Below are 16695 nucleotides of genomic sequence, written 5' to 3' on the forward strand. Positions count from 1 at the left end.
CATGTTATGTCTGGCATCCACAGGGACTTCTCTGCAGAATGTGAGGTATGTTCATAGACAGTCATCCTATCATTCCTATTCAAATCAATGTCCACGAATAGTCGTTTGACTGGTACACTGTAAAATGGCTGCCACGGAATGTTTGATAATGTTGTCATGGAAATCATTGTTGGTTCATTGGATGACACTCGGGGGGAAATACTTGATTTGGATGAACATTGAACATTCCAGTGACTGTGAGTCATTGCACTGTCCACAAGTATTTTATTCAAGTACTACACTTAAGTCCAATTTTGAGCTACTTGTAGCCTACTTTACGTAGGTATTTAAATTTTAGGCAACTTTATACTTTTACTCCACTACATTACAGCATAACTGGACCACATACCACTTTAACATAACCTTTAATCAGAGCAGCATAACTGGACCACATACCACTTTAACATAACCTTTAATCAGAGCAGCATAACTGGACCACATACCACTTTAACATAACCTTTAATCACAACAGCATAACTGGACCACATACCACTTTAACATAACCTTTCATCAGAACAGCATAAATGGACTACATACCATTTTAACATAACCTTTAGAGGTCAATGGATCGAGGTTGGAATGCTCCCAAACACTGGAATACACAAACGTCATGTAGTATACATACCTTTACTTTAGATACGTAGATAAGTACATTCAATAGCAAATACTTTTACTTAAGTAGAATTTGAATGGAGGACCTTAAGTAGAATTTGAATGGAGGACCTTTACTTTTACCAGACTACTCATTTATCTGGGTATTTCTACTTTTACTTAAGTAAAGGAACGGTTTACTTCTTCCACCACTGCTGTCCACACAACGTGAAAAACAATGATAATTTCCATGACCACATCAGCTAAGTCCTCGGCAGCCATCTTATGGTGTATCAAATGAGATGAGCATGATACTCTCTAGGTAGGAAACACCAATTCTGTCCACATCATCAGAGTTCTGTGGCTATGACATTGTCCCTCTGTGGCTTCAAAGTGTCCCAACAGTCCTCAATCATCGCCAGCATATTCAGCTATCAGCAAATCTAGTACTCGAGGCCAACCCTGCCTCACGGGTTAGGTCACTCAAGGTGTGTGTGTGGGTTTACACACGTGTTTTCTCATTACTTATAAGTGTGTCATGCTGTAAATACCTACGTTTGATACTGAGACAATGGATGCCAATCATTCCAATACTTCCGACTTCCTCAAGAGTGAATCATACGGTACGTTTATGGTGATGGTGTAGTTGAAGGAAAGATAACAAATGTTCAGTTTCATGGTGAACATTTTATTGAACTTAACACCGACCTGCTAAGAGGACACGACCGGTAACGGGGACAACAGGGAATACTCTAAATTCATCAAAACATTTAAGGACTTGATTTCATGCACATCTGAGGCAAGTCTGAAAGTACCCCTAAATCTCAAAAGGAAATGAATGTCTCATAAATGTATTTGATAATAGGATTGACATCAAGCTCATTTCCATTCCCTTTGGCCTTAAAGGTTTGCAGGTTCAAACAAAACACATCCCACATTTGTTTATCTGTAAACTATGAGTTAAAGAAATTCAATTAAACACTTTACGGTGTGTAAACTCTTACATTATTTCTCTGCCTTGAACAGTAGGGCCTACTGTTGCAAGTAGTGTAAATCAACGTATTAGCAAGACGTTTTAAGCATAATCAAATAATGAAGATTTTTTGCTCAACAAAGGCACATAAGCAGTAACTGGCCAATAAAAGGCCTTTTGCAAACAAAAAATTACAAATAATTTAATTGACAATTTCACATTCCATGTATGCTGTCTGGGATTTACACAGCTCACGTCTCTTCTTACTGAAATTAAAACAAAATATACTCTTGCAGGACATTTGAAAAGCATCAGCGAGCTGTTGTTTGACCACTGAAATATAAATAAAAACAGTCACACTCATGACTTTTCACTTCACATCCATCTAAAAAGGGGGAGAGGAAAGTTTATGTAAAAAAAAAAGAAGGAAAAGAACAAAAAATTATTCTGAAATCATAAGCTCAACTCTGTTCTTTTTGCAATGTAGTAGGCTAACAATTTGTGCTTTTGTTGCCCCCTTCCCTTTAATTTCTCATTCAAGTAAAAGAACAACGATTTAGCTTTGTACAATATAAGAAACGATTTACAAATCAATTAAAGTGTGTATGATGATTTATATGGCACTGTACCGGGATGAATTTCCCAATAGTTTTTTCCGACATCATGTCGTTTTTAGATTGATTACACAACTTGTAAAGGGGTTTAAAATATCACGTTTTGGTAGTCCATTCTGTTCTAAATCAATAACCTTTTACTTTTAAATTTTTATTCAAGAGAGAAATTAGTCTAGGTTTGTAAACTCTTTTACAAACTTCTTAAGGGTATAAACACACTGTTTAACCCAGCCATATAAGGTATACTATATTATTAAAAGTATTGGATGTCCCTGTGACTATAATCACAACAAACAAGATTACCTAGAACTAGTGGAAGAGAAAAAAAAAACAATTGTAGTGATCAGAATAAGTGGAACAATTATCCTATCAGATACATTTCAAATATGTGAAACAACGTGGCAAAGTGTAAATTCATCCATGGCTATTAGCTTGTTCTATTGATTTATAGAGCAGCATTAAGTCTAACTCATGGTTGTGCAGTTTGTTATAGTGGGTGAAAAACCAGTCGAATCTAGAAGACAAACGCTGAGGGCTCTCAAACAGCACACAGTGTGTTTACCCTAATCTAATAGAGAAAGTCGCTGACACAGAACTGGTCCGACTTGATCTGATTTGAACCACTATAGAGATCCAGCAGGGATCAGATGCTCTGGGATCACAGTGTTCACACACTGCTTTGCTGAAAAACCCCTGTACATCCCCCTCTCTGAGATTTGAGCGTGATCAAAAAATATAACTTAAATTAGGAACTGCAACATGCAATAGGTGCTGAAAAAACACCATACACAGCATATAAGCAAATGCACACAACACAACTGTCAAAGTCACTGTAGGACTTTTGCATTGGGAGACGTGAACTGACAAGAGGTAGGTGACTAAGTCCTGACGGACGAGTACGACTCTAGCTTATGAATAAAGAAGTGGAGGGACATGATCACTGTTTGCGCGAGAAGGGTTTTTTATGACAATCACAGCTGTTCAGAGGAGAGGTTAGGCAACACACGACGCCCCTGCGGTGGTATCCTGCTGTTCCGCTCTGTTCCGCTCTCCTCCGGTTGTGACCGTTGCTGTCTAGGTGGTGGCGGCAAACTTCCACAGAGCCTCTCGTTCGAACTCCTCCATCTCCTGCTCCAGGGCGTCGTTGTCCTCCCGCCCTTCGTCCTCCAAAACGTCCGCCATGTCCTCCAAGATGTCCGCCACGTCCTCGGCGAACGCGCTGAACAGGACTTTATTGTGGACGAATGCGCCGTCTTCGAAGAACCCGGCGGTCAGCCTCCTGACCTGGTCTTTGCTCTCTGTCGAAGACCCCTCCAGCTTGCTCAGGTAGCCCTCCAGCAGCTCTTCGAATTCGGACAGCTCCACCGGGTACAGCCCCTCCTTGGTGGCGCAGTCCTCCACGCCGCGGCAGCCCACCTGGGGACGGACATTGCGTTGGAGCTTCTCCGCCTGTTGCCTCCAGAAGTTGTCGTGGTTGTACTGATGAGGCTGGTGACGGTGTTGGATGGGTTGTTGAGGCTGGTGATGGTGTTGGTTGGGTTGATGAGGTTGGTGATGGTGTTGGTTGGGTTGATGAGGTTGGTGGTGATGATGCTGGTGGCTGTGGGAGTGGTGCCAGGGTTTCTCCTTCCTCCTCGTCTCTCTGTCCATCCTGCGCTCATCCTTCTTCCTCTCCCACTCGTCCTGGTATTTCTCTTTGTGAGAGTTGTGCTTGCCGTGTGACTTCCAGTCCTTCTCTCTCCTCTCGTCTTTGTCCTCCCGTCCTCCCTCTTTGCCGTGTGACTTCCAGTCCTTCTCACTCCTCCACTCCTTCTTCTTCTCCTCTTTCTTCCAGTGTTCCCGGCCACTCTCCTTGCCTCTGTTCCCGCCCTTATTGGTCTCCCACGGCTTCCTCATGCCCAGCTGCTCCACCTGCGCAGAGAGCCTCCTCTGGATCTCCTCCAGGCCGTCCCGGACACCTTTCCTGCTGTCTCCGCCTCTCTTCATCCCATCCAGCCTCGTCCTGCTCCCCTCCAGCAGAACCTTCTGCCTCTGAAGTTCTTCCTTCAGCTTGCCTGGTTCCCTGGGGTCCCTCCTCCACTCTGGCCCTGCTGCGGTCTGGTTGTGCTCCCCAGGTTGACCAGCAGGGTGAGGGGCCGACTGTGGAGTGGGTGTGGGCCTAGTCTGAGGAGCTGTGGAGAAAGCATCATGGCGACCTAGTTATAGGATCTTCAGAAGATGATTACATCAGAAAAAGGACTCCGAAGGAACATCCATCTATGATTAAGCACCTATCCATATGTGTACTTAATTGTATCATTTGTATCATTTGAATAAGCTCTAATAAGTGGTAAATGATGAATTAATTCACTGGCTCTTTGCAGCATTCTACGTACCGGTGAGCTGGGTGAGCTCAGTGACCCTGGCTCTCAGAGTATCGAGCTCCTCTTTCAGGCCAGGTAGAGATGACAACTCGTCTTTCCTCTCAGCGTTTTCTTTTTCCCCATTTCCTCCCTTCTCATGGTCACCCGTGGTCACGGCTGCCTTTATCGCAGAGTCTAGCTCGTCTTTCTGGGACTGGGACAGAAATAAAAAAAAGGTGACCAATTAAATCGTTTTACAGCTAGAATTCAGAGTCATGCAGGGGATACGGGATGATAAGTCGTGTGGTTATGAGGCATACAGGATGATAAGTCGTGTGGTTATGAGGCATACAGGATGATAAGTTGTGTGGTTATGAGGCATACAGGATGATAAGTTGTGTGGTTATGAGGCATACAGGATGATAAGTCGTGTGGTTATGAGGCATACAGGATGATAAGTCGTGTGGTTATGAGGCATACAGGATGATAAGTCGTGTAGTTATGAGGCATACAGGATGATAAGTCGTGTGGTTATGAGGCATACAGGATGATAAGTCGTGTGGTTATGAGGCATACGGGATGATAAGTCGTGTAGTTATGAGGCATACAGGATGATAAGTCGTGTGGTTATGAGGCATACGGGATGATAAGTTGTGTAGTTATGAGGCATACGGGATGATAAGTCGTGTGGTTATGAGGAGAAACAAAGCGGCGCCTGCAGAGTGTAAAAAGCACAGCGATCATCCTGCTCCAGGGGCGGGTATTGAAAGTAGCTAACATTAGGGGGTGACAGCGGCTCAGGAGGTGGAGTGGTCGACCGGTAATCGGAAGGTTCCCGGTTCGATTCTGGCTTCTCCCGGCAGAGTGTCAAAGTGTCCTTGAGCAAGACACGTACTTAACCCCCAACTCCTCCCGATGACACCTTGCAGGGTCGCCTCCGCCGTCGGTGTGTGAATGTGAGGCATAAGTTGTAAAGCGCTTTGGACAGAAGCGCTATATAAATGCAGTCCATTTACATTCGCTAAAATACTGTGATACAACACCACAACGGGCAGTTGTTTGCAATTATGTCATTGTTATTATATATATCTGTCCTTGTAAAGAAAAACATAATATATATATATTTCAAGCTGGGGTGAAACAATTCATATAATAACAATAGGATTTGTCGACTGACCCGCAGTTGTACTTCTAGTTGGGATATTTGTTGATTTTCTTGTGCCAGTTTATCCAGTAGCTCTTTCATGTCTTGCGGGTTACCATCAATCCAGTCCTGTTAAGTAGGTAGTAAGCAAGTTATTAATACAAACATTAAACATGATCCTTTATTTGAATAATCAGATCTCAGGGCATATATAGTATACATAGTATATAGTATGTAGTGTTGTGGTAAATGTGGTGAATGGAATATATGCACATTCCCAGTCAGGTCGGTCAATTTGAGATTTACGAGGCCAATAATCTGTTAATAAGGCTCTAATACACCGAAGACTTGATGGTTTGTATCCTAATCGGATTCAGTTCTCCACATCTTTTCACGCATGTTAGTTTACAAACCCTTACCTCCACCCTAAACTCTCTGGAGATGTCAGGCCAAACATCCTGGCCTAAAATAGACATCACTTGCTGAGACACAGTGAACTGGTCCTCACCTGTTTAAATTATTCATTGTGAACTAAATGTACAGTCGCCATATGCCATGGACGTGTGCGTGCAGGAGGTAATTAAAATATCTTCTCTGTGGTGCGTTTTCCTCTCACATTTACTGGCCTGGTAAGGAATGTACATATATACTGGGAAATGTCCAAAATAACTGTTTTCCCACATTTACCGTAACATACAAATATACTGTATATATATTTTTTAATTTGTATATGTAAATATTGAATTTTTGCAACAAAGCTGACACTGGTAAAGTGAACGACAGAACATCACTGTGATGGTGACAAACCTGGTTTAGTTCCTCATCACTCTGTTCAGAAGAGTCAATATCATCTGTCAGAAAGAAACAACAGAGAAAACGTTTGTAAACATGTTATAAAAGCCGTTTGGGGTGATTTGAACCCTTGCACTGAAGAACCCTACAAGTCAATTTTTTATTTCTTTGGACAGTCCATGCATTTGCAGTTGTGAAGTTAATCTAAATCACTTGGTGTGTGAATGCGATATATATATATATATACATCAAGAAACTATTCAACCTCGGCTGTCTTTGACTATGAGTGAACACAACACTATCTTACAATCTTTAGATGATAAACTTTGAAAACCTAAAACGGACTTATATGGTTCTTCGTCTGAAAAAATATGTGATATGTTATTTTATGAGCTCATGGTACCAGGCGCGCTATGGAGAAATGATTTGGCTAGACAGTTTACCTTCATTACAGAAAAATTTTATGTTAAGTCCAAAAGTGTGTCAGGAAAGACAAGGGGAACAAGTTTTGTAAACATGTTACAACAGACGTTTATTATGACACAACTGCCACACCTAGGAAAAGCAGAGGGTGCTTTTGTTGTGAAATAAGTGATAAGTGATTAGTTCGTCTAACACACTGACAAATTATTTGACATGGTTTATATGCATTACAGAATAATGTTAAGTCGTCAAACCAAACAACTTCTCAGCTTGGGAAAATCATAGGAAACGTCCTGCCAAATACAAAGGAAGTGAATTAGCACTACACTACTACTACTTCTCAAGAATGCATGTTATACAGTATGCCATATGGTGGATACTACTGCCATACACTGCACGTGTGTGAGTACATTGGCAAACTGCCATGTTACACTGCCAGTCTATGAGGTGTAACACCAGAATAGCACTCAAGGTCCTGAGAGTTAGCCAGCTAGCACGGTAGCTTAACCTAAAGGTCCTGAGAGTTAGTCAGCTAGCACGGTAGCTTAACCTAAAGGTCCTGAGAGTTAGTCAGCTAGCACGGTAGCTAAAACTAAAGGTCCTGACAGCTAGCACGGTAGCTTAACCTAAAGGTCCTGAGAGTTAGTCAGCTAGCACGGTAGCTAAAACTAAAGGTCCTGACCGTTAGCACGGTAGCTAAAACTAAAGGTCCTGAGAGTTAGCCAGCTAGCACGCTAGCTAAAGCTAAGTTCCTGAGTTAGCCTGCTAGCACGGTTGGTACAGACACCACAGCTTCAACATACCGGTAATCTACAAGTCTACAATTGAAAGGTTCCACCAAAGACTCTTATACAATTCACATTGGCAATTCAATTGACAACAGTTTGTTCCACAAAGTCACACAAAGCTGTCAAGTGAAATAACTTGAGGATTAAATACAGTGGTGTTCACTGTCTGACTGAGTGCGCTGACTCTGGTATTTCCAAAACAAATTATGTGAACCAGACAACAGGGTAGTTGTTTAATTTTTCACACAAAAACAATGATCAATTCTCGTCAAAAATGTCTCAAATACAGGCTCTGATAGGATGTAAACAAATTCTTGATTCTGATTGGCTGAAACACTTCTTTCAGCCGTTGTTATTTCTCATAACACACTCCATGTGATCCCAGAACCCGCCCACAACCGAATTACTTTTTTTCCCGAATCACTCCGCCGTTCGTGTTTTTAGGAATGAAACCAAGATGGCGGACAATAATCTTTATGAATGGATGTATTGATATCGTCATAACGACTCATTCAAAAACGATTCTGTCACGTGGAATGTGTTAGTTGCTTACACAATGTTGGATTATGTAATTGGTTGGTCATGACTCATTGTGAAACAAAATATAAATCGCGGGAAGTGTGGTGTTAGATGGCATTCATTGTAGAACCTCCCTCTCCTTCAAAAGGACACTGTCATTTCACTGTTAATAAGATTTTCAATCAATAAATCAATCAATCAATCAATCAATCAAATAACAACCGCTAACTTCACTGTTAGATGGCATGCTTTGAAGCAACCTATGTATAGATGTAGCACTGTCTATCTGTATGTCATATGTTATGATGCATTGAAAATGGGGGACCCTGATGTAAACAAGACGAAAGTCTTTCTCTGGTCTGCATCTCCTTAAATTTTTTTTTTCTTTTCTTTTTTTAATCGACCTTTTCTCCTTATTTTTCTATTTTTCTCCCATCCCAATTTCGTAATTCCAATTCTCCCCTCCCCTGTCTTGAACGTTGCTAGACTATGCCTCCCACTGGTCGGCTGTAGTGAGGATAGAAGCCTTGCATCACGTGTCCCCTCCGGTACACGAGGCAGCCTGTCGCATCTTTTCACCAGACAGCTCGAACTCTCAGTGGCGAGGAGTAACGCGTGGGAGGCTCACGCTGCCCCCGATACTGCCTGTTTCTGCTGTACAGGCGTCACCCAACCGACCTGTAGGAGTCGCTGTCCACAACGTCCAATTCCCACCCACCGGCTTTCCCACCCTCTAACACTGCCAATTGTGTTAGTATGACGGCCGGCCAAGCCGGAAGCAACGGCGAGAGCTGGGCTCGATACCAGCATCTCCTGCGTTAGTGGCGAGTGCCTTGCCCACTACGCCACCCAGCCGCCCCCCTTAACAATTGTGTGTATTGAGCTGTACTGTATTGTACCCATTCTGCAATCTGGTATTACAATTTTCAATCAATCAATCAATCAATCAATCAATCAATCAATCAATCCAATAACAACCGCGAACTTCACTGTTAGATGCCATGCTTTGTAGCAACCTGCCTCTGCAAAGGACACTGCGACGAAGCGATTTCACTGGATGTCCCGGACACAATGGAAGTATGGATATATTCGTAACGAATAATTTAAAAAAGATAACATTAACTGGAATATGTTAGTTGTTTACACAATGTTGGATTATGTAATTGGTTTTGTTAGATGGCATGCTTTGAAACACTGCACCTCCCAGCTGTTTCTAGACACGGAGGCAACTTCACACGGACGCAATTTTTTTTAATTTTTTTTGGGCCTACTTTTTCTGCGGATGGTTTTGTGAATAAATCTCCACTATGCTTCAATTACTGTGTGTCTATTGTATAGCAATAAGGTTGGATGAATTCGGCCATTGTATAAAAGCACTACATCACGCGACAGAGTGTGTTATAGAAATTAGAACACGCCTATGGGGGTCTAACGACTCTCGGCTGCGCCTCGGGCCTAACAACCACCCATAGGCGTGATCTAATTTCTATAACACACTCTGTCGCGTGATGTAATGCTTAAATGATGCACTATGATTACATGCTCAAACAGTTTGAAATACAAGGATCAACTTCGGATATAACTTGTGAAACTACTGTAGCGATCTCGCAGAGATACACACGATTGTCCACAGGTTGCATAAAGTTCACGAATGACAACGATGACTTGTCAACAACTACCCACAGCTACATATTCGCTGTAGATGCATTGCCACTGCTTTAATACTGTGCCATGATAAAACCACAGATGAAGTCTACGAACGGTTAACAGTGTTGAGTGTCGACTAGTGGTTTTTTATCAACTATTCCTAGTAGTTAGTAGTAATAGTAGTTAGTAGTATGTTTAGAAGTCAGTTGAACTCACCTGAGAGGAAGAGTGAACCAAGACACAGCAGGACCAGCGCAGCCACAATGCACCTGTTCATAGAGAAACCGCGCGTTTCCTCCTCCTTCCTCTCCGCCAGCCTGAACTCCAACTCAGACTCCTCGTCTTCTTCGTCCGACGTTCGTCTCGGCGCCTCGAAGGACGGTACCTTCCTCCTCCTCAGTCCATCGTCGTCGCTACTCGTATCCACCCTCGGAAAGTCAAAGCCGCTTTTTACAGGAGCTGGAAAATGTGAGACGAGAGGTGAGAGAGGAACAGAATAATTACATTTGGTAAAAAAAATAAAATAACAAGCAAGACTATGCAATACTAGTTAAGCTGGAACCCAGGCCATGACACACTCACGCATGCGTGTTTCAACAATGGGGAGTCAGTCAGTCAGTTAGGGACATTCGCTATTGTAGGTCGGCCCACCAGGTCCGGCAAAATTAACTAATGTGGGACTAATGTGTGTCTTTCATCCTGAGCCCAAACCGAAACCACACGGGCTCGGCCACACCCCCGCAGTCTCCAGACACAAGAATCACCATCAATTTCGCTGCAAAACTGTCAACACTTGATCTGTTCCCATCGATCAAATGGAGCCGAGGGTTCCAAAAAGTACGCTTCACAAATCATCCGTTGGAAGAAAATTAAGATCTGATGAAATGAATACAGTATGAAACAAATATCTGCCAAAAGAAAGTCAATAGAGCTCGAGGAATGGTATGAATTATAACTAGTAATTTCATGCGTGGGGAGGTTTCTCATTTCCCAGTACAGTGCATGCCTCCTTGGTCCCCGGAGACCCTGGTCGCCGTCACACGCCTGTTGCAGATAAGGGACGTGTCCCTCGAGTGTTCCACAAGAGGATTCCCCCATTTTCTCATTCTATTGACCTACACTGATTACAAAATGGAGATTTACCTGGTTCATGACCAAATACAACCCCACCAGAACAAATCGGTGTCTGATACCACCTATCAGAGCATTACAAACTGTCCCCTGGAAACCTTCCCTCTCCTAATATACCCAGCACGCATCATACTAAATTACCCCGTCGGATAATCCCAATCCCATACCTTCTTCCCTCTCGACATGAGTCACCTTCTCTGGCAACTCCGCCTCCGCCTCCTCCTTCTCCGTCTCCTCCTTCTCCTCAGTCTCGTCTGTGGTCTCGGCTGAAGCGATGGTCTCCGGCAGACTGTCGGTAAAACTAACAGGGATGGGGCTTTCTGCTGCCAGGCTCTCTGGGATTTGACTGACGGCTTCAGGGCTCTCCAGGGAGGGGCTGACGCCGGCGTCAAACTCAGAAAATGTCTCGATGGCTGTAAGGCTTTCCACTGGGACACTAACCTCAGGTTCTGCACTGGGTACGGGTCTTTCTACAACGGGGTAGAAAGGCTCGGTAATAGGCCCTATGTCAGCAGGGGTATCGAGGCAGGGTTCTGCGGGGACAGGGACCTCGGACTCGGGAGGGGGAGGCTCAGGCTCCATCTCAGCCGGAAAGAGTTCGGCGTCGGGGATGTCGAGCGGAGCCCCCAGGTCGAGGTTGGTGACAAAGGGCATGGCCCCCAGGTGCTCGTGGTCACCGGGGGAGCTGGTCACAATGTCATGGATAACTGGCGCCTGAGTCTCTGGGTCAGAGTCGAGGGGACCGGCATGAAGCGGGCTGGACCGACTGGGACTGGGAGGAACGCTGGTCTCCGGAGACGTCTCTTGACACACCTAATAAAAGGGCATTGAAGAGAGACGTTGAGGGTTTTGAATTTCAGGTGGTTATTTGTCTCCACCAGGTGCATTCACATTGTGGTAAAACGTTTCTACTGTATGTTAATTCTTCAGTTTCCCTAAAATGTCTTGTTTAACATTGTTAGCATTTCGCATTGAAACTATGGGACACAGCTAGCCCCACAATTTCAATGTGGAAGTAGAGAACAATGACCAACCGTAACTCAAAATATCAAAGCATCCCTTTAACAGCACCTCCATGCAATTCAGTAGTGCTCTATATAGGGAGGTGTAGTCTCTTTGGACGTCACTTTGGACCACCCGCACGGTCCACCCGTTTAGGGATTTATCATTGGGAAAATGTATTGTTGGCTATTGTAATAATTCTGCTCCATGAACATTGGCAAGCTTTCCATTTTTGCACAAAATTAGTTTAACATTATTGTTAAAGCATTTTTGGTTGAAATAAAATTCAACGTAATTATTTTACGATGAATTGCTAATTGTTTCATGTTGAGCTATAGATTGTGGATGAATGCACACAGAAAGGTACACCATGCCAATGTTCATGCTTTATTTGTTTTAAACGAGACGATTTACAAATGTGTCCATTGGAAATACATTACAATTTCAAGCGAGGTGGACCGGCCGGAAACAACAATGACGTAACCACTACACCTCCCTATAGGGGCTTGTTGGAGATATGGAAAAAATTATACTGTGATAATATGGATTATTTTCTAATATCGATACATATGATATCTGCTGACATGCATTGCATTGAACTGCATGGCAATGTAAGGTGTGATATCAAATTGAAAATCGTCAAATTCTTCAGATATAATTTTGCAGGAAACCTTTGGTAATTAACTCTCGTTATCATTCATTAAAATTTTAGATGGCAGAATTGTGTACAGTACCATGATATCATCATTTCATCACAATATGATTCCATTGAAAGACGATTTGATTGATTGATTGAAAACTTTATTAACAGATTGCAGAATGGGTACAGTACAGCTCAATACATACAATTGTTAAGGGGATGCAGACCAGAGAAAGACTTTCGTCTTGTTTACATCAGGGTCCCCCATTTTCAATTCATCGTAACATATATGACATACATGACATACAGATAGACAGTACTGCTACATCTATACATTTATGACATACCATATCTGATATTGAATTGTTGCTGTGATATAGTTAAAGCTGCAATATTCATTTTCTGACAGCATTTTCAAAACTTCTTATGACCACCTGCTATCAGAGGGTCTTGTTGAGTCATGGTGTCCTACTCTATCAAACCTGCGCCACCAGCGGCCAGTCGGTTGATATTTCATCATTTATTTTCTTTGTTGCCAAAAACAAGGTCCATGCTTTAGCGCCACCTACTTTATAAACACATTCATTTTCAGTTAATCTCTTAATTACATCAATATTGTACTGTCAGAACAGTATTATGTTTGTATTGTAGGTGAAGTATTTACCTACCTTGTGTAACAACCAGGAAATACCCAAGACAAAGTTGTATGTATTGTTGAAATCTAGTAATTGATGCATGAAAACAATAATATTTTCATCAACAAGAATGTGACATGAAGGCAGTGTTATGTTTGTACATGATGTAATTTACATTGATCCCTTTGGCGAAACAAGACAAGGCTTTCATTTTGGGAGAGTGCTGTGTAAACAACGGGTCCTTGCTGCCCTCTAGTGGTCAGAAAATAATTATTGCAGCTTTTACATAATAGTAGTCTATTTAGTCATTAGAGAACTATTGGTGTCAACTGACCTGGTGACCCTCCTCAGAGAGGATAGTTTCTACCTGAATCTCACTTGGCTTTGATTCCACTGTGGCCCCTGGAATAGCACCCAAAACAAAGGAAAAAAATAATTCAAACTACAACATCAAACCACAGTAGCACTTTACAAGGCAAGTATGATGAAACTCTCTTACTTAGTATTCCTTTTAATTTGGCAGAGCGACATTCACAAGACTGACTTCTCAGCAGATGACAGATTCAGACAGATTCTCATAGATAATGAAGACACAACCCCCCATAACACACTGCTTCTATACACACTCTTCACAAATCAATCACTATACCTGCCACTTCCTCAGAGAGACTGGGGACATCTCCAAGGCTCTCTGTGCCATCATCTACTGGGCCTATATTCTCAACAGTGGCTTCCTGTGGAGGGGACAGATCACAGGAGCTCAGGGCGATTACAGGATCTGAGCCAGGAACTCATTCCATTCACCTCAACACTCAAACCAGTACCCATCTCATTCACCTCAACACTCAGAACTATTACTCATCTCATTCACCTCAACACTCAGAACTATTACTCATTCCATTCACCGCAACACTCAAACCAGTACTCATCTCATTCACCTCAACACTCAGAACTATTACTCATCTCATTCACCTCAACACTCAAACCAGTACTCATCTCATTCATCTTGACACTCAGAACTATTACTCATCTCACGGGGGACCCTGATGTAAACAAGACAAACGTCTTTCTCTGGTCTGCATCCCCTTAACAATTGTGTGTATTGAGCCGTACTGTATTGTACCCATTCTGCAATCTGTTCAATAAAGTTTTCATTCATTCATTCACCTCAACACTCAAACCAGTACTCATCTCATTCATCTTGACACTCAGAACTATTACTCATCTCATTCACCTTGACACTCAAAACGATTACTCATCTGATCCATCGACACTAGGCAGTGTTAAGGCACTGTTTAATAGTTGGACAATATTATTCAACTGTCATCGTGGGCTGCGGGTGTCAGGTGTGAGTGTGTGACACACACGTAAGATCTATCTACAAGTCATGTGAATTTCCCCCCGGTCAAGGAGACATTTAGGGAGCTTTGTGGGGGGCTATTGTGCTGGCAGAGCCGTCTCTCTTACCTCTGGGGAGAGGATGGTCCAGCTGTTTGTAGACGAGCCACTGCTCCCTGTGCTGTTGCTGTTGTCAGTCATCGCCCTCTTGAGGCTCAGCGAAGCAGAGCTCGACACAGGATTCACCCGTTTATTCTGCAGACGACGGCAAAAATAAAAGATTCTTCAGTTCAGTGCACATGCCTTGTTGTTACATGACTTGCAGTGGCACTGGTTGACCAATACTCTTAACAACGAAGGATAGCTGCAACTCGGATAATGAAAATGTTGGACTCAGCACTTGGATGAATGAGAGTGAGACCGTAGAACATGCATTATTTATCATTGCGTCACATCTTTTCTTATTGTATAGTGTATGCTTTCATCTGGCTGCTTATTGTCGACCAATGAATTGAAAATGGGGGACCCTGGTGGAAACAAGACGAAAGTCTTTCTCTGGTCTGCATCCCCTTAACAATTGTATGTATTGAGATGTACTGTACTGTACCCATTCTGCAATCTGTTAATAAACTTTTCAATCAATCAATCAATTGTAGAAAAACCGCCTACTACACGTAAGACGTAAATAGACCGAATGATTGTGTCACAAATTATATAACAGCGTGTGTTGTTGCAGGCTGCTGTTGTTACTTACAAACAACTGTCAAGAATACACATCTATTATTGATTACATGCAACAACATCAAAGCCATTTCCAAGCAAGCACGAAATGCATCCAGTGAATCTGTGTGCCAGAGATGACCAAAAATGGTCAAATCCAGGCAGGCAGTATATTATTATACGAGCACATAAAGATGTATACTGAGCTACGAACCCATGCTTTATCAGCTGCATTTCTATCCGTACCTTGACGAATGAATATTAAAGGTATGTGATTGTTGTAGCAACCAAATCCAAGGTCCACTCATGGTGGTAAACAAAGGATGGTGGTTGAAAAATGCCCACACCCCCTCTTCCGCTTTCTCAAGCCACATGCACGCACACTGGCGTCTGAACCAGCTGTTCCATTCGAATTACAATTACAAATGAGATTTTTTTTACCTCGTTTGCTTACACTTCCAATTCCTCGGGGTTTTTCTTTTCCTTCTATGCGTTTTCCTTACACACACACACACACGGCGCTCTTCCCGTGAACTTGGAGAAGTTTGGGAATTCCAAGCTGCGTCACACCGCCGGAGACTCGTCTTCTCCAATGGGATCTCAACAGGACCCATTCGCTGCCGCCCTAAACCAAGGCAGAGCCAATCAGATTTAAGTGTCGTGTCAGGAAAACGACGCATTTCTCATCTTGATTGACGTCAGCAGGTGACAGTGGCAGGTGATGGATATATATTTCCTTTTCATTCGCTTACTGGGTGAACATAACACTGAAGATACAGGCACGCACATGTATACTGAGGGAAGAGGCAAGGCGACCGCAGCCAGCAGTGCATTGACACGTCTGCAGAGTTATATTTGTCTTAGTGTGGGTAGTTACCAGTTATAGCCATATAATAATATATAACTCATTTCATCATCTGCCTCCATCATGTGTAGTTCATCTGAACTGTGTTGTCTATGGTGGGCACCTTTGTCATTTCATGTGTGTGTGCCAAGCCAAGAGCAAGACACTTTAAACACCACACCATATTTTATCTATTTATTACTAAAGGATTTACACTATACATCCCTACCTAATTTTTTTGCATTTTAAAAAGCATTTTGTACTTCATTGTTTGCACATATAGTTATATTGTAATAATTTTTTTAAGTGTTTGGTCTTTATATAGCAAAACTTGAAACAAGGGATGAATGAATGAATGAATGAATGAATGAATGAATGAATGAAAACTTAATTTAACAGATTGCAGAATGGGTACAATACAGTACGGCTCAATACACACAATTGTTAAGGGGATGCAGACCAGAGAAAGACGTTTGTCTTGTTTACATCAGGGTCCCAGATTTTCAATTCATA

General features: G+C 42.6%; 1 protein-coding gene across 4 annotated transcripts; it reads right to left on the reverse strand.

Moving 5' to 3' along the window:
• Nucleotides 1-1317: 1317 nt before the first annotated feature.
• pbxip1a (pre-B-cell leukemia homeobox interacting protein 1a) lies at nucleotides 1318-15912 on the reverse strand. 4 transcript variants are annotated; one of them, XM_084312246.1, is made up of 10 exons: nucleotides 15780-15912; nucleotides 14748-14873; nucleotides 13930-14014; nucleotides 13615-13682; nucleotides 11171-11816; nucleotides 10089-10331; nucleotides 6511-6554; nucleotides 5737-5832; nucleotides 4593-4773; nucleotides 1318-4388 (listed from the first exon to the last, which is right to left on the reverse strand). In XM_084312246.1, exons 2-10 carry the CDS (start codon nucleotides 14817-14819, stop codon nucleotides 3292-3294), a joined length of 2532 nt encoding a protein of 843 aa, XP_084168372.1. In that variant the 5' UTR covers nucleotides 14820-14873; nucleotides 15780-15912; the 3' UTR covers nucleotides 1318-3291. The 4 variants fall into 4 exon arrangements, with proteins under 4 accessions (XP_084168372.1, XP_084168374.1, XP_084168373.1 ...); XM_084312248.1 differs by lacking the exon at nucleotides 15780-15912 and adding an exon at nucleotides 15585-15688; XM_084312247.1 differs by lacking the exon at nucleotides 15780-15912 and adding an exon at nucleotides 15553-15629.
• Between the last annotated feature and the right edge of the window lie 783 nt (nucleotides 15913-16695).

This window comes from Notolepis coatsorum, assembly GCF_963971535.1.
Source record: "Notolepis coatsorum genome assembly, chromosome: 4".
NCBI classification, from domain to species: domain Eukaryota; kingdom Metazoa; phylum Chordata; class Actinopteri; order Aulopiformes; family Paralepididae; genus Notolepis; species Notolepis coatsorum.